Here is an 18,666-nt window from a genome sequence, read left to right as displayed (position 1 = left end):
CCAAGGTACACTCCTACTTGAAGTTTGCCTGGCTGTGCTTGGCAGTTGCAGAGGCACACACCATGGTGCTAGAACTATCTGACAAAGTGCCTCAAATGCAGTTTTGCGGTTTAGAAAGTATAGCTAATACTATGTGACTTTGACAAACTAGTAGCAGTAAGTTACCTCAGTGGGGGAGACCACAACAGACAAGATGACTCCACTGTCTTCTGCCGTGGCATTAGGCACTGGCACAAACACAGGCTCTGATGGGTAGGATCCATCCTCCTGCCAAATCTAGCAAACACAGTAACATAAGGATGTGTTTCATTCCATTAATACTTGTCTGCTACTGTTAGCAATGTTGCAAGTTGGAGTGCTCCCCACAAAGATACCCAGGCATACTCTGTGCTCCAAGAAGCCTATAGTTCAACCTTTTATTTAATTCTTTTGATTCCAGTAGTGTGATGGTGCCAGTGTTGTGACAGCATGCCCATTGTGGCAGGCATCATGCAAACAGGCAGTGAAAAGGGGTTCCTATTACTCATTTCATCCAACCGTTTGCACCAGCACAGGTATAAGCTACAAGCTCAGAAAACACCACCATCCTAGCTGGCACACCACCCTAAAGCAGACCATGTTGTGCCTAGGCACTGTGGAGAGAGAGGTGCCATGCCAGTGGAGAGGATATCTATCACCATCACCACCTGAGAGCATAGCTGCTGCTCTTACTGCAGGCAAAGCGATAGCATCCCAAAGCTGTGCTGAAGGATGGTACTGTTACTGCATCTGGAGCAGAACAATTAAAATGGGTGTCTCTTTCTGAGGATTACTAACTCTTTCTAACCTCCAGTCTCTAAATAAGCATTTAAAACTTTGGAGATCATTACTCCCTGCTTAAGGGAGACACATGAAAAATCCCAGCTTGTGTTTGCAGTTGGAAATATCCTAAACCTTGTTTCTTGCCCGAGTCATAAATACTGTGGCAGTTTATCTCCAACTGCCTGTGCTACTTGGGTATTTTCTGTACTGTCTGGTACGAGATGACTCTTCTTTGGCCTAGAAGAGACATGCACAATTTATCCAACCCTTTCTGTTCCATCGTCTATCTAGGAACCTAGAATCCTATCCTGTTTAGTAAGTGTGCCACGTTCATAAGGTGCTAGGCGAGAGATGAAAGTAGGAATCTCACCTCAGACCCATTTGAACAAAGAAAGACCCCTAAAGAGTAAAGTGCATAGTAAATGACGTATCTTCAAGGTCAATTCAGTGGAATGACTCCCATTGCTGAAAAAAGATAATCTCACTTCATCTCACCTTGAAATTCTTGGTCTCCACATCAACCTTGATCAAGGAATCACCAACCAAATGCCGAAAACCGCATCCATAGAAGTAACGGTACCTCCTACCATTGTACCGAGAGTAGTTGATCTGGGGGAACTCCAAGCCCCCAACCTTTTCAAAGCCCTCAGGGTGCAGATTTTCATGTGTGCACCAGACCTAGAAGTATGCATTACATAAGTGTCAGTTTAGCTTTGACTGGGCAGAAGACCTGACTGTCCCACCAACCCACTGCACAACCATTGTGGAGAAGAAATGTTTAAAGATGAGCTTGACATTGCACTGAGGCAGGTGGAAGTACCAATTCCATCTCCCTTATCTGTTTCACCCAAAGAACTGACTCGTCATCGTAGACCTTGTAAACTTCCTGGATCAGTCTAATGTGAAAAACAGGAGCAAGTCCACATATTACTGCACTCTTAGCTCAGAAAATCACAGGTCCAGTGCTCATCAATCTGATATACACAGTACACACAGAGATGACTCCGCTCATAGTGGACAACTTGTGTTCTATACCACTGAATGCTACTCAGTAGGGCTGTTCAGAGCTGGAAGCAAAGAGCGTTTCTGTACCCAGGTGAAAGCATGGAGAATTTTGAGATTGAAGAAGCTGAAGTTTGGCCAAATATTGTAAAGGCTCATAATCCACTTGAACATCTTTGGTAAATCACAATCTGCCTTTGCCCTCTCATTTAAGGTAATGTGGTAGTCTTTGTACTAAAACACTAAGTCCCATCTTAGTAATGGCCAAACCTTGCTTGCATGCGTGCTTGCTTGGTGGCCAAGATCTGAGAAGATAATACCACAGGATGGTAACTGTTGCAGGCAATCTCACCACACCCATAAATGCAGTTACATAAGTCTTTAATACATACCTTGCCATCTGCATCTTTCACAGCCCTTGCCAATGTATAAGACAGTGGGTTCAGATTCTTCCCCACAGGTGTGTCTGAATTCACGTTCAGTGGGAGAACAAAGCGACGAGGGAAAGCTCGGGACATTGAGTCATAAATCTATTGTAGAGACAGAAAGTTATGGTGATGGAGAGACAAGAATGGCACTTCAGGCTAAAGGCCCTTTTGAGGGACAATTCTGAAGTTTTAGAAATTCCTCCCACCCCTGAAATCTTCTTTTTCATTCTGAGTTCTACCAAGTTCTGGTAAGGGCTCTGCTTGTTCCAATACTTTACAGTAGAAAACAAAAAGATAACCAATTAAATGGGTCAGCATTGCTTTCACAGTAATTAATGGTGAGCTGAGCATGCAAATCATTGTCATCCTCCAAACCCAGCCCTGGGACATACGCTGCACTATATTTTATTCAGTTAGAACAGACTTACATCGATCCTTTTTACAGCCTCCCCACATATGCTCCACTGACTGTGTGACTTAAGCCCTTCTTCCCCAACCAAGATCATGAGCTTATAGGGGAATTACAGAAAATGGGACCTCTGTAGCAAGCAAAAGGGGATGACAGAATGATACAGATACTGACCATACCACTTGCTGTTAATCTCAGACCATAAATGTTGTCTCTCTGTGAAATCAATGGAAGGAGGGGCTTGTCCAGAGGATGACTGGAAATATCTGACTAAATGCTCTACATAGTCTCTGAAGGAGTCTTCCTCTCCCCTGGGTGATAAGGCAAGCAGGAGGAGACTACTGTACCTCAGTTCAATGCCTGAAGTTAGCCTATGTGATTTAGCCTGCATGATCTTCCTCTTCCGTTCTCAGGTACACAGGGACTTCATGTTTGGAAAGTCTAGGGTAGTGGTGGATTTACTTGGGGAGCTAAGGGGAGAGCGAACTAGCAGTCCCCAGTGCGGCAGACATTCAGGGGGAGGAATAGTTCCACCACTGCCACTAAAGTTCTGTTCAAGCCAAGGCTAGAACCCATAATACTTCCAAATACTAAGCCTTCTAAATAAAAATCAGTGACAAGGACCCTGTTTTGGTGTTTTTCAGTTACTTCAATCTGTAACTCACCAGTTCAATGTGAAACTTCACCTTAATCATGTGTTAATCTTGAAACCCTCTTTTCAAAGCTTTTATGTTTTACATAACCACAGTAAACTGATTGGTTGAGGAACTCTGCCAGACAAAATATGGTTTAGTCAGCAAGCAAACGTACTAAGCATGCTTCAGGGAAAACAGACAAATCGTGCTCAGGCATGCCTTAGTCTGTCGATGCAGTGTAAATTTAAGATTCTGTTCTGAAATGACTTGCACTCGTGCATGTATACAGTTTAATGACTATGCTACTTGTCAGTTAAAGAATGTAGGTGTTGCAAACACATGCCTAAGGTTGACACAAGGATACCTTCAGACAGATCAAATTATAGTTCTCTTGTGCTCAGAGAAGGCTGAACAAAAGCTGGAATCAGTTTGCAAAGCAAATGGTCCTATTAACACTATGCTGTACTTGAATTAATGTTCAGCACTTCTTTGCAAAAAAACAACAGAGGAAAGCAGAACAAAATGACTCTATGGGGACACAACTATACATTTTTCAGATCTCAACTGACCTGCTTCTAGACAGAACATAGACAGAGGAAGTTTGGATTTGTCTGAGCATGCTGTAGAAATGCCTGCCCTTCACCCACAATAGGGTGGGTTTCCAATAAACACACCTGCAGTACAAGAAACTGAAAGCACCCCTACTTTTCCAATGTATCACCTATGCAAAATGTTGCCTCTTACATGGCTTTAAATGGTGCTTTTGACAGAGTTGGACATAAGTGATATCTGAATACACGTTGTGACGTGAATGTGAGGAACAACATATGGTTTTCTGTAATATTTGTGTTTCTGTGATTTACATAGTAAAGGCTGGTTTTCTGAAGTAAACAGGGTTTCTTTTTCTTCTGCCCTTTAAAAGTCATGCAAAAACTTATTTTGCATACTTTCTTGGGGGAAAAATTTTATTACACAGGGATATGGAAAATGAGTGTCATTAAAAATGAGATTTTAAAACAGAAGTACATTCTGCCAGGCTGATGGAGGTCTGTGTCACACACCAGTTTTAAAAGTTTCAACGCTCCATGGAGATTATCTGCTAAAAGATTAAAAAGTAAGAAAAATGCCAACATAACAACAGATCATAATTTTAGTTTTTCCATACAGTTGTGGTTCCTTTCCCCAGTTCAAATCCTCTGCCTTGTAGTCCCCATAGTGTTCTCCATTCTACTAACCTGAACCTTGCTTCAGAAAAGTAACTCAACCACCATGAGGCCCCATCAGATCCTATGCAACACAAATGCAGAGATCTTACCTGATCTAGACCTTCCCCACTCCTCCGCAGATTCTGAAGTTTGTAAGTAGCCAAAGTTGTTCCATCATCCTGGCAGCACAGATCAAGGACCACACAGCCATTATCTTCAAAGGCATTGATTTGGTGGAAAGTAACAAAGGGCTTACTGTACCACTGCCCTGGCAGCACCTAGAGTGACCATAAGAGAGGCTAAATTTCCTCTCTAAAGATCCGAGCCACACCTCAGTTTTCTCTTCTCTCCCCCATTTCACTCCCCACTCATTCCTTTGTCTTGTGCCTTTGTGTTACTACAGAATGGCTGCTTTAAGCCAGTAAGTAGGCAAAAACAGATGAAGAAAAGCCAAAATGTAAAGCAGCCCAGGATAGGCCCCTTGCTGTCATGACTCCACCCCTGTAGCAACATTCCCAGACTATGGCTGACCATTTTATATTCTGTACTACTTGGGAACTGCATTTCAGTCCCTGTGCTGCAGTCCCAGCAACCCCAAACTGCTTATTTCTGTCTGTTCTTTTAGGGCTGGCAAATAAATAAATCACTAGAGGAAAATGCATGAAGTAATCTCATTTCTAATAAACCTACACCCATGCTTATAAAGCCTATATTGCAGTAACTTATGGATTGACTCATACAGCTATCTGTGGCTGCTACCCAGCACTCTTCTCTTGGGATCTAAGATTCCAGCTACAGCTGCTGGAAAGGCCAAACATTCACATACCTCCCCTGTGTGCTTATTCACCACATGGAAGCAAGTGTTGTACTGAGGGTCCCAGCTTATCCCTTCAGAAATGGCTTTCCCACGGAGTTTGGAAGTGATAATCTGCAAGAGATTCAGCTTGATGGGTTGCTCAATGAAAATGATGTAGTTTTCACTCATTCCTGAAGAGAAAAGTATTCGGAAAATGAGATGATAAAAAATCTTGGAGGCACAGGGCAGTGAACAGCCCTTTCTGCCTCACAGTAGGCTAAATCCACAGAGTTTGAGATAGAAAGCATTCTTACCAAAGCTGTGATAGTAGGAGGGTCTCATCTTATCCATTGGAGTAAGGGAGCACAGCACTTTCGCTCCCTCTAACGTGTCATTACAGTTTGATTTTTGTGGAGGCACCTGAATGATATTATACCTAGACCCTGGAAAGGAGAAAGGGTGTTCAACACCACTGAGACATGAGACTGTCCACATTCATGAAACCAAAGTCAGGCTCTGTTCCTTTCTGTTTCCCTAGAATATTAGGAACCATGGTCACAGCTAAACTGAGCAGAAAACAAAAAGCCAGTTATGAAGTCAATAAAACAATCAACAGAGGATTAGTTAGGAAAAAAAGAAGCTTGAAAGTAAGTAGAAGGATCTTCTCAGTCTAGTAGACTGCTGTCTAATTTTACTGTCTGCAATGCATTCCTTATGTTAACTTAAGAGTATCCTACAATAACAGGCTCAGGAAGAAAACCAAGTTCATAGCTTGTGTATCAAAGGAAATGAAAACTTTGAGCCTTGGTGTTGACTGCCACTCATTTAATAAATCTGAGCATATGGGCAGGAAAGAATGGCACATTTGAATAATAATTTGTAGTTTGCTCTTTTTAGCTGAAAATGGCATGTGCTGCAAAGCTAGATATTGCAAAAGCCAAAAGGAAATGAAAACAGCAAGAATGAAAAATGATCAAAACTGGGCAACTGTTCAGTGAACCGTAACCAGCCTGAGGTATCATAATAAAGGGCAGTGGCTGTTTTCAAAGGCTCAGGCACCTGAAAAAGAAGGCTTTCATGTAACTAACAATGAATGCTAGCCCCGAGCAGCCATGTCGATGTAACTAGACGTAATGATCGTAGTTTTGGGAAGAAGAAAAATATCCCAGAAAATTCAGCTTCACTGTAAGACAGCCAGATCACTGTAATAAATTCCACCTTCTCTCCTGTATAAATCATTAACGTCCTTATCAGAAGCCAATTATTGTAAGTGGAAAGTGTGTGGCTAATTGTCAAAATTCTTTGGATGAGGCTTCAATGCTGGATGGGACTTTAAAAAAAAAAAAAGTCATTCTCCTGTTTTCCATCAAAGCTTGGGAGAGGAAGAGAATATCCTGTTGGATATTCAAAGGCCAGAGTCAGAAACATCTGAAAATAATTGCTGAGAGAAGTCATTTTTACAGGACAGATTGACACCCTGAAATTAGAACTAAGATGGGGGTTTGCCATCATTTTGACACAAAGAGCAATTTCAAAGCAATTTCAAGGTCTCTTTAGACACCGAAGTTTCTTTAACAACTGTTCCTTGAAGAAGCAGTCTGCTCACCCTGCCCACAAGCCAGGTCTGGTCATGCCCAGTCTTACCATGTTTCCCATAGGAATTGCCCATATTGTATGTTGTCCCATCAGACTCATAATGAGGATGAGCAGTGGCCCCATTCACTGCAACAAATTTGCTCCAGTCGACCTGCAAATGCCAAAGATTTTTAGTCAGTATAGAAATTTCCTGTTGTTCTGTAGCAAGCCACAGTCTTTCTAAATGTCATTTTCATGAAAGTCAGAGGAAAAATAGCTTGATGATCACGGCCCTAATATGGGATCTGGACTTAAGCCTTCATTTTCAGCAATCTTCCTGAAATCCTTGAAAATTAATGTTTCTCTCTGTGTTAGTCCTACTAGTAAAATGGGACTAATAACAGTAATCATTTCTCTGTGAGACATGAACATTACTAATAGCAGGAAGTGCTGACACAGAGGAATGTTGCCCATATGAACATTTTAGCTAGGACCTTGTGTAATAACCACAGACAGATGTGCATGAAGACGCAGTCACTGCTCAAAAAAGTCACCAAGTTTTTTGAAAGCACCCATAGCTAGTTGACAGTCAGCGTTCACTCTCCTCACAGAGAAAACAGCTTAAATCCACTGTCTACAGCTAGAAGGAATAGCTAGGGCAAAGTTACAATTGTGAGTACTATTAACATGTCGTAGTTCCTGGGTTAGGATGTGGTTTGTGCTCAGACAATGGAGGGGATGTGTTGGGAAGAAAGTCTGAAGGAAAAAGTTGGAGGAAGATCAATCCATGCATTGAAACATTAAAGCACGGAAGACATGCTTGTTTTCCAAAAGTTTAAAAAAATGGCTTTCACATATCCAACCTGATACAACCTTTGGAAAACCCCACTAGAAAAGAGTGCCACACCACTGGAAGCTTAGAAAACCATGTCCTTTTAAGGCATCTCAAATTGGAAAGTTTCCTCACTTAGCAAAAAAAATAACTGTCTACATCTAAAAAGCAGCTTAAGGGGAATTATTTTTTTTAATGACAAGATGGGTCAGCAGAGGTGAACATTCAAGCTAAAAATACCCATGCATCTTTTCATCACTGCATTATGGTTTACAAAACAGATAAAATTGCAAATCGTCAAACTCTCCATTTCAATATGCAAGTAGCATCCTATACTTCATAAACAGAGTTTCTTCACGACTCACAACTGATCCTGTAGGGAAGGAGGGACTCCTGGAATACACCCGTCAAGATCTGAGGTTATGCTGAGCCTGGTATTTTGTGGTATTAAATAATTCATGGTAACATACAGGCACAGTACTTAATACTGACTCAGGAATAGCAGAATCCTTCCTCAGTCCTTCTCACAGTTGTCCAGCCCAGAAAATATCCAAATCCCTTCTAAGGGTGCAGGCAGGGGGACATATAGCTTATGCTGTCATTTCACAAGTCATATTCTTCCCTCAAATATAGGCACACTCCTGTGAGACGATGCACTGAACATACAGGAAGAGTTCTACTCTGACTTTTTTTATTCATTTGCTAGCATGGGAGAAAATAAAGCTGCAGCTAAATTTTGATGTGACTTTACATTGACTTCACCATCCATTTGCAATAGAGGCTTTAGTCAAGACTTTGAAGGGCCATTTTGGATTATTTCAAGCTGGGGCTGTAAGAAAGAGATAAAGGGAACAGATAGCAAGAACAAAGAAACAGGCAATAATACAGATCTGAGATCAGTGATGTTAACTTCTTCCTGTTATTAATGCACTTTTATTCTTCACACACTGATAGGTAGAGACAAGCCCAGACAAGTAGCGAGTGGACTGGAAGAACGCCAGCTGTACCCAAACGGAAATGAGTCTATATGTGTCTCTCCCCTTGCTTGCTAGAGTGGGCAGTGACTGAATCTTCACTCACAAGAGCTGCCTTATTGCTAAGTAGATTTTTCAGGGACTCAAGTGCACCATGAAGAGATGCTTATGGCTGCAGGCCAGAGCTGCACTGATCATTTCTTTTGGACTCTGGGTTTCCCCTTGCTGCTCTTAGAAACAGCGAGGAGTGACTCTCCTGTACCATAAGCTAGCACCCTTGCCCCATCTGCCCATACCTTTTCCTTCGTTTCAAGCGTTTCTGGGTCCACTTTGTACATGAAGATGTTCTCATTACTGACATAATAGTCTCCTTTATACACAACGTAGTTCACACTGGCATTGTCACTTTGTTCTGAAATGAAATCCCGGAGTTGTACACAGCTCTGTTTAAGCTCACGTCATGTTATAGTAAGTTAGACATGTTTAAACAAATAAACCCATTTGCAATGACACTAATCCCTCTGTGATTGATTAGAAATATCTCGCTAATCTACAAAGGCACTCAGGAAACTGTCTGCACCGGTGAGTTTGGGATAAAAGGACAAGGACTGGCTTTTGTGGAAATCATGGCAGCAAAGCCAAAATAACCTTCATACTTCCATATGCCCTTTGTTTCTGACCTCTTATTTCTTGATACCCTTCTCCCTTTCCTCCCTAGCCAAAGTCCTCTCCTCTGACAGCCATATGAAGAGTGCCACGTTTGATTTACAGCATTGGAAACAAGAGAGGTAGGACTTGGGCTGGGGGGAGGGCAGGGACGCTATTTGTGTGACAGGTCTCAAGACACGGAATGCTGCTTCTTCCCTTATTCTCTTTCTCTTTAAAAATTAATCAGGCAGATGCCTTTCGAGAGCTACTTGCACAACAGCCAGACCTGTTCTTACTACTCCTAGGGGAGCTGAGGCTCACTAGCCAGGTGGCTGAGAAGAGCTGAGGAAAAACAGATTTCCCAAACTGAACATTTTGTGTGTGGTGGACACAGAGCCTGAGGTTGGTACAGGAAAAGTACAGAGAACAGACCTTCTTGTAGTGAGGAATAGTCTACATGTGTGTAAAGAAGCAGATAGGCAAGGGCATGCAGGAACAACCTGCTGGAGCTTGGAAAAGATGATGAGGGATGTTGACAATTCTGAAATTTATAGAGAGCACTGGGGTGAGGCGGGGAGTTGGGGAGCTAGGCAGAACAACGAGGGCAGGTATGAGCACCTTTGAAGAGAACAGATGACACAACAGGGCAGGATCTATCTCCTCAGGGAAGACAAGCAGAAGATGGTCACACACTTGAGTAACAAGTTACAAACTTTATGGCTGTTCTGGTTTTAGTGGAAAGTACTTTGCTTACATTTAAGCTTACTTCTTTCCTGACATACACAGAACACTATAGGTAATGGTACTTCCATTCCTGTGCAATACCGTCTCTCACCCTACTCATATCATCTCCTGCATCTTAGTACAGGAAGGGAAGGATTAGCCCACTTACCCTACAAGCTTAGCAAGGCAAGGTGTTTTAAGGGCAAAGCTGTGTCTCAGGTAGAATGGCAGATTGTAATACTCATTATCAGGACGGCACAGGATGTTCTTTGGGGAAAGATTTCTGTTGGAAATTTGCAACTCTGAAATTGAGTGAGCTGAAGTGGTACTAAAACATTAAACTGAATGTGCCTCTCCCAGCTAAGTCTGACACCAACTTGCATTATTTTGTTGTTGCTGTTCATCTTCTAAGGTGCCATCTTCTAAAGAAAACATGGGCTCAGAATAGGCCTACCAGGCTTCCTCACATCTCCCTTTAAACCTAACCACAAGTTCCCCAAGAAAACGTCAGAACACTTCTTATTTCTTAGAAACCCTCTTACGTGGCATCTCAAAGCGTGACATGAAGCGCCCAAAGACACTCTTGCATGGGTCTGGCATTGCCAGCGTCCCAAATTCTGAGACCACAATGCGGTTGTGCTGGCTGTTGGTCAGGTAGGAACTGCTCTGCAGAAACTTGCTCCGATATGTCACTGTGCCATTCTCCAACTGGAATTGATGCAACAGGGCCATGCCATCAAACCAATGGTTATATCTTCAAGAAGAGATAAATAAGAGAACAAAAGTTTGGCACTATATCACATTCTCCTGTACTGTTCCCTCTTGCCTTTAGGTTTATTATTGTTTGTAAAAAGCTAATTCCCAGACCGCATGAACGCTGAAATATGCATAGCCTTGTGATAAGTCTAGGAAAACATTTGAATTGAGTGAAACAAATTGAGTGTATTTCTAACTGTGGGACCTGAAGTTAGATGCTGACTTTCAGTGAGACTTAGGCCCCCTATTTCACTTTTGAAAGTGGGCCTAAAGTACTTCTGAAAATGCTGTGTATAAGCTTTTAGGGGAAGTTATCTATGCTGGTAAACCAATTACTCTTCAGACTTCTGCATAGGGAAAAGAAATTGTGCCTTACTGTACAACAAGAATAGAAATTAATACTGAAAGCCCAACCACACAAGAAGGAGCCTTTAGCTCTCAGCTGTTTGCAGGATGCTATTCTTTATGAAATGAGAAATCTCTGAGACTTTGAGAAAACATTATGGTCTGTCTCTGAAAAGACCATAAGATGATCACCTTTGGCCAGTTGCTGCCGTCAGCTTTGTTGGAGGAAGAGCTATGTTTGTCAATTAGCTAGAATGGCAGATTCTAAGCCAAAGGCAGTAGTTGCCTTCTTGAAATATTTTAATGTATTATTTTTAAAGTGAAATGTATTTGCTTCTAAAGCAACTCACACAATTTAGTGCAATCAACTTTATAAATCCTGCCCGAGATCTCAGAGCGCTCGTGGGATGGACTGACAAAGTACTAGGAGTGTGGATGTTTTAATCCCTGGCTCTGTTCCCTCATTATATCATTCTGAGTAGGTCACAGCCTCTCTGTGACACAGCTTCTCCAACCTTAATAAGTTAGCCATGCTCCTATTTTCAGAGCCCACTGGGAGTTTCCAGATGAGAGAGCAACTGTTCTTAAAAGAATGGTAACATAAGCATTTCTTCCTTGTCTTACTTAAAAAGAAACTACAAAGTGCTCCAAACTCTGAGACTTTTGGGGGCATCCCCCTTTAGGTTTAGGCAGAGGTCAGGCCAGAATCATTTGACAAACTCACCAAACCTGGACTTACTTCTCCTCGCCAAACTCAAACTTCCCAGGACCATTCCTCAGAAGATTGCCATTAAGCCATTTGGGAATATGTCCTTTGATCTTTGCTGGGATGGGCTGAGGGGTCTCCTCTACGGTCTGGATTAAGGGCGAAATGCATTGCAAACCCTTGGGGCTGTGGAAGGTGATTTGCTCTTTTGGTGGGGTGGGCAGGAAGTTCTTTAAACCTGCAAAGAAAGCAGTGAGAACAAAAAGCAGGTAACTGAGACTTTCACTTGAATAAACAGACAATTGCTAGAGCTTGAGTTTGGATGTCTAGGAGAATAGCATTCAGCATTCTGCAAACAGCCAAACTGTAGTGGATATTGAAACTAAAGCTGTGTTCCCATAATACCACACACATCCACAGGGAGCAGAAAATCCAGTGGATTTAACTCTAGTGTAGCTAATCTGTTAAAGTCACCTGTTCTGCAGTCCAAAGGAGGTAGTAAAATATACGATGATAGGAAAGAAGAGAATTTTTCTTTTAATTAAAGAAGCTTATAGCTGGAATTTATTTCAATAAGTAACTGAGAGCAAGTAACTTATGGATATTTATTATAAGAACTGATGAGGTTGCAAAAAACCCCAAAAAACTTCTGTTCCAAGGTGGGATGATGCACAGAGTAATGTTGAGGCGGAGCCCTAAAAATGATCTCCCAGTGATTTCTGACAAGCAGTCTGCTGATGAAAGTGACAGAAAGAAGCTAATCTGACTGTTGCAGAAGGAAGCCACAAACAGAAACATGTCATCAGGCATCCTGTAAAGCACTGCATGTTGCCTTTATACAACAATGTTGCCAAAAGCCAGACAGAGCTGTACACAGCTCAGATAGAGGGTGGTTTAGAATGCAGTTTTTCTAACTCCACCTTGGTATCACAACCATGGGTGAGTTAGAGAGACAGAGGAGACTGTACGTACTGGGAGATTTTCCCAGGACTTGTAATCTAATCAGCCATCACCCAAGGAGTTTCCAAATACAAAGCAGAGTGCAGAAAAATAACACAGAACACATCAGAAAGATCATAATACTTAAGCAGGATATGCTGTTGACTTTTTTACTTTCGCTGCATTTGAAATCTTGCTAAGGTCTTTCTACTGTTCCATCACTAGTGTTTCGCCTTTAATCTGCATAGTCATATTCATTATTGATTCTTCTGTAGACACAGATTTTCTCCCTGTTTGTTTGCAAAGCAAGAAAAATTTTTTTGTGAAGTCCTTGGCTGCAAAAGCTTTTGCAGTTCAAGCACACACAGGAAAGAAAAATCAATACAGCATAGAGCAAGCTCAACACAGAAGACAGGAACAAGCACTATCCATTGTTTGGACCATTGCAATTAGAGGTATGGTTCATTTAAACTCTGTGCTATCAGATTGGATGAAAGGATTGCTGTGTATGGCCTCCAGCCCGCACTATGCCGTCACAACCCTTACTGTGCTTATGCTCACTGCTGCTTATGGATGAAGTCGCTAATGCAGCAACATACAATTTAACAAGCAGTATCCAGATTAAATCATGGTCAATACTGCCTCAGACACCTCTGGCTAGGACTTAATCTGAGCTGGTTTTAGCCAAGGCTTTCTGAAATGGTGTTGAAAAATTGTGCTATAGTGTTGCTCACAGTAAGAAGCACTGTTTTTTGCAGCTAAAGTTAATGCATGGTTTTCCTAATGCTGACCGTTTCACAGTGAAGAAATGTTATGCTACCAGTAATCCTTCTAATTTGAATAGTCAGCGAAAATTCAGGATCTCCCACCTTGGGAGTTTAAGGAAGGGGATGTATTGTGGCATTAGGTTCCTTCAAAGCAATGTGCTATTTTTAACAAAACTGTACAGCATCCTCTACTGAAAAAAAAAAAAAAAAAACCACACCAAAACAAAAAACACCACCAAAACCAACCAACAACAAAACACCAAAAAACTCCACCAACCCAGTTTTTCTGCCCATGGTACAAAGGCTCTCCAAGAAAAAGGTAAAAAAAAAAAAGCAACTCACTAAGAAGAACATCCCACAGAACAACCCAGAGCAGTTCCAGAGGACCACCCTAAATCCAGGCAAGCCATAGCTTGTTACACAACAAATGTTACAAACATGATATTAAAGAATGCAAACTCTTGGAATATAGGTTGTTGGATATAGAATCATAGAATTGTTAGAGTTGGAAGGGACCTTAAAGATCATCTAGTTCCAACCCCCCTGCCATGGGCAGGGACACCTCTCACTAGATCAGGTTGCTCAGAGCCCCGTCCAGCCTGGCCTTAAAAAATTCCAGGGATGGGGCTTCCACCACCTCTCTGGGCAACCCGTTCCAGTGTCTCACCACCCTCGTGGTGAAGAACTTCTTCCTAATGTCCAGTCTGAATCGACCCATCTCTAGTTTTAATCCATTCCCTCTAGTCCCACCATTGCCCGACATCCTAAAAAGTCCCTCCCCAGCTTTCTTGTAGGCCCCCTTAAGGTACTGGTAGGCCACTATAAGGTCTCCTCGGAGCCTTCTTTTCTCCAGAGCGAGCAACCCCAACTCTCTCAGTCTGTCCTCATAGGAGAGGTGCTCCAGCCCTCTGATCATCCTCGTGGCCCTTCTCTGGACATGTTCCAGCACGTCCATATCTCTCTTGTAGTAGGGGCTCCAGAACTGGACGCAGTACTCCAGGTGGGGTCTCACGAGAGTGGAGTAGAAGGGGAGAATCACCTCCCTCAAACTGCTGGCCACGCTTCTCCTGATGCAGCCCAGGATGCGATTGGCTTTCTGGGCTGCTAGTGCACACTGATGGCTCATGTTGAGCCTCTTGTCCATCAGCACCCCCAAATCCTTTTCTTCAGGGCTGCTCTCAAGCCAGTCACTGCCCAGCCTGTATCAGTGCTTGGGATTGCTCCGACCCAGATGGAGGACCTTGCACTTGGTCTTGTTGAACTTCATGATGTTGGCATGGGCCCACCTCTCCAGCCTGTCAAGGTCCCTCTGGATGGCATCCCTTCCCTCCAGCTTGTCAGCCACCCCACACAGCTTGGTGTTGTCGGTAAGCTTGCTGAGGGTGCACTCTATGCCACTGTCCATGTCGCTGATGAAGGTGTTAAACAAGACTGGTCCCGGTACTGATCCTTGAGGGACTGCACTTGTCACTGGCCTCCACTTGGACGTGGACCCATTGACAGACACTCTTTGGGTGCGGCCATCAAGCCGGATCTTTATCCACTAAGTTGTCAGTCCATCAAACCCATATTTTATCAGCTTGGAGACTAGGATGTTACGCGGGACAGTGTCAAAGGCTTTGCTCAGGTCCAGGTAAATGATGTCAGTTGCTCTCCCCTTGTCTATTGATGTTCTGACCTTGTCATAGGAGGCCACCAGGTTTGTCAGGCACGATTTGCCCTTGGTGAAGCTGTATTGATTGTACCCAATCACCTCTTCATTATTCTTCTGCCTCAGCAGTGCCTCCAGGAGGATCTGCTCCATAATCTTACCAGGCACAGAGGTGAGACTGACGGGCCTATAGTTCCCTGGTTCATCCTTCTTTCCCTTTTTGAAAATGGGGATTATGTTTCCCCTTTTCCAGTCAGTGGGGACCTCACCAGACTGCCATGACTTTTGGAATGTAATAGAGAGCGGTTTAGCAACTTCATCTGCCAATTCCTTCAGTAATCCCATCGGGTCCCATGAACTTGTTCACTTTCAGGTTCATCAGATGGTAACGAACCTGATCTTCACTTACAATGGGCAGTTCTGTCCAACCCCTGCCATTGTCTTCTGTGAGTCCGGGAGTGTGGCTGGAGCCCTTGCCAGTGAAGACTGAGGAAAAGAAGTCGCTGAGAACCTCAGCCTTCTCCATATCACTTGTCACCAGTTCTCCTGTTTCCTTTCTGCAGGGGCCCACACCCTCCCTAGTCGTCTTCTTACCATTAATATACCTGTAGAAATTTTTGCTGTTCCCCTTGATCTCCTTGGCTAGATTTAATTCTAACTGAGCTTTAGCTTTTCTCACCAGGTCTCTTGCTGCTCAGACAGCTTCCTTATATGCCACTCATTCCAGCTGTTCTTTCTTCCACTCCTTATAAAGTTTCTTTTTGTGTGACAGTGTGTCCAGGAGCTACCTGTTCATCCAGGCAGGTCTCCTAGCATTCTTTCCTGCCTTCCTCTTTGTCAGTATAGTTTGCTCCTGGACACGGAGAAGGTGATCCTTGAATACTGACCAGCTGTCCTGGGCTCCCCTTCCCTCTAGAGCTTTGTCCGACAGCACTTTGGCCAGAGATCCCTGAAGCGATCAAAGTCTGCATGCCTAAAGTCCAGGGTCGTAAGCTTAGAATACATCCTCCTAGTTGCCCTGAGGATCTTAAATTCTATCACTTCGTGGTCACTGCAGCCAAGGTTATCCCTGAGCCTCATGTTGGTCACCAGCCTTTCCCTGTTGGTGAGAATGAGGTCCAGCATAGCACCTTTTCTTGTTGTTTCCTCTACCATTTGGAGGAGGAAGTTGTCATCAATGCATTCCAGGAACATCCTGGATTGCTGGTGCCTTACTGTGTTGTCCCTCCAGCAGATGTCAGGGTGGTTGAAATCGCCCACGAGGACCAGCGCCTGTGAACGTGAAGCCACTTCTATGGAGGGCCTCATCTGCTTGGCTCTGCTGGTCAGGTGGCCTGTAGCAGACCCCTACTGTAACATCGCCTTCCCTTATCTTCCCCTTAATCTTAACCCATACACTCTCAACCAGCTCCTCATCCTTCCCCATATGGAGCTCCATTGACTCTAGCTGGTCACTGATGTAGAGGGCAACACCTCCTTCCCGCCTAGCCTGCCTGTCCTTCTTAAAGAGCTTGTATCCGTCTATCCCTACATTCCAGTCATGGGAATCATCCCACCAAGTTTCAGTAATAGCCACTATGTCATGGCTTTCCAGCAGCATGGTGGCCCTTAACTCATCCTGTTTATTGCCCAAGCTGCGTGCATTCACGTAGAGGCACTTCAGCTGGGCTGGCTGTGTCACCCTCTTGTGCGAATCCCCCTTGGGGGGGGATTCCCTTGGGGTGTCCCGGTGCATCATCTCTGGCTTGCCTCGGGGCAACAATTTGAGAGCCCTTGCTAGGACTCCATCCCTCTGCCCCTGATGTGCTGCCCCACTGTTTGTCACAGGCAAGCATGAAATTATTGACCCCTTCCCCCTTCAAATCTAGTTTAAAGCCCTATCAACGAGCTCTGCCAACTCCTGCCCCAGAATCTTTTTCCCCCTCTAGGATAAGTGCATCCCATTAGCTGCTCGCAGCTCTGGTGCCTCATATACCAAGACATAGGTTGTCATGATTTCTTTCCCCTGCACACAAAGGACTCTGCTAAGTTGGCATTATGTGAAATGCAGTAGACCAGAAGCTCATAGGCTGTTGAAAGGTGTACAGTTCAGTTCTCAAACTCACCAGTACTATCTGATTTCAGAAGCTCAAAAAGGCCATCGCTGGCACACCCCCAAAAAAATGGAAGTCAGGAAGAACACCAATGAAACTGAGCTAAAATACATTTACAGGACAGCATAAAACAGACTGAACAGATTTACCTGGTAAGTAAATACACAATAGCAGAAAAGGATCATTTCTGATGGAGACTCTTGTTTGAATGCGATACCCCCCTTATTAGGCATAGTTATAGGACAAAAGCATCAAGAAAGCGTGAATTGATTGGAATGCTGTGTGCTACCAGCACACAGTTATTGGCTCTGGTAGCCTGGCTTGCAAAGTCTCTTCAACACAAGGATTGTTTTAGCAATCCATTTAGCTGCAGAGGTGGATTTACCTAGACAGTACACAGGCTGTTGCCTTCCTTGCCAGTGCTATCACCTCCTCATCTAACACAGGCTTCACATCCACAGGTCAGTGGAGTTGCTTTGCTACACTGCTCCATCCTCACCATAAGACCATTGAGCCCTGAACTAAACCAGAACTGATGAAGATTTAGGTGCAAGTGGAACACTGATATAAAAGGACATCATGGCATACAGAAATCTATTCCTGAACTAGATCTAGTACGGACAAGACTACACAATAAACACAGTCCAGACTGATACTGAACTTCATTCTGATTTTTTGAGGTAGCAATTTATTCTGATTTTTTGAGGTAGCAATTTATTCTGATTATACTAGTCACTTTCACCACTAGCCTCAGTTTTTTAATCCAAGTGATTAAGTGAAACTGCTGTGCAATTTACCTGTGAGGCTCTGAAACCGTGTGTTGACACCTACAAAGAAAATTTCCTATTTTAGGCAGGAGAATATCTGCAAAAGAATTGAGGTGGCAGGCAGCATTTTTCTAAGCTTGTTTCTGTAGAACAGCTACAGAAAGTATTGGTGTTAGGCATGCAGGAAGGTAAATTGCAAGATCCTTTCTATGTAGTTCTCTGGCTTGCCAATCCTCAAATCCTTCTTTAGATCTCTAATATGGTAAGTCAGCTAGATAAAGAATTCAGACTGCAGGGCTAAAGCAATTAACCTCAAACCACCAACATCCTCTCCCTGTTAAAATTCAATTAAGTTCTGATTAAATCCTATATGAAGCACTCAATCTGATCCCAACACTAGTGCTTCAGAGTATTTCCTTAGACATAAGGAAGTAGAAGCTTTTCATATCAACCAATACCTGGCAGATTTAGTGACTGCCATCAGTATTTGCAGAAATGCAGCTTTAGTAGGCCAAGCTAAAGTTTGTAAAGATGTAAAATACGCAGAAAAAATGAGAGCAATGTGTCCCTAGGGAGACATTTTTGCATCCAAGCAGAAACAAAGATGGCACAAC

At 43.3% G+C, this 18,666-nt stretch overlaps 1 protein-coding gene across 5 annotated transcripts in view; it reads right to left on the bottom strand.

Moving 5' to 3' along the window:
• Window positions 1-18,666, bottom strand: part of BCO2 (beta-carotene oxygenase 2) — a 34,294-nt gene that overhangs the window by 879 nt on the left and 14,749 nt on the right. For 4 of the 5 annotated variants that reach the window (XM_074561125.1, XM_074561121.1, XM_074561120.1 and 1 more), the window contains 10 exons: window positions 11,869-12,073; window positions 10,571-10,782; window positions 8,954-9,069; window positions 6,921-7,023; window positions 5,591-5,719; window positions 5,307-5,467; window positions 4,591-4,758; window positions 2,196-2,333; window positions 1,297-1,479; window positions 166-276 (listed from right to left, as the gene is read on the bottom strand). In XM_074561125.1, coding sequence (XP_074417226.1) covers window positions 166-276; window positions 1,297-1,479; window positions 2,196-2,333; window positions 4,591-4,758; window positions 5,307-5,467; window positions 5,591-5,719; window positions 6,921-7,023; window positions 8,954-9,069; window positions 10,571-10,760 — 1,299 coding nt within the window. In that variant the 5' untranslated portion in view covers window positions 10,761-10,782; window positions 11,869-12,073. Of the gene's footprint in view, window positions 1-165; window positions 277-1,296; window positions 1,480-2,195; window positions 2,334-4,590; window positions 4,759-5,306; window positions 5,468-5,590; window positions 5,720-6,920; window positions 7,024-8,953; window positions 9,070-10,570; window positions 10,783-11,853; window positions 12,074-18,666 lie in introns of those variants that run through there. The other variant, XM_074561124.1, reaches the window with a different exon arrangement.

The sequence above is a fragment of the Larus michahellis genome, chromosome 17, assembly GCF_964199755.1.
Source record: "Larus michahellis chromosome 17, bLarMic1.1, whole genome shotgun sequence".
Lineage (NCBI taxonomy): Eukaryota > Metazoa > Chordata > Aves > Charadriiformes > Laridae > Larus > Larus michahellis.
Note: the sequence above shows the minus strand (reverse complement) of the source record. Positions and strands in the feature narration are given on the sequence as shown.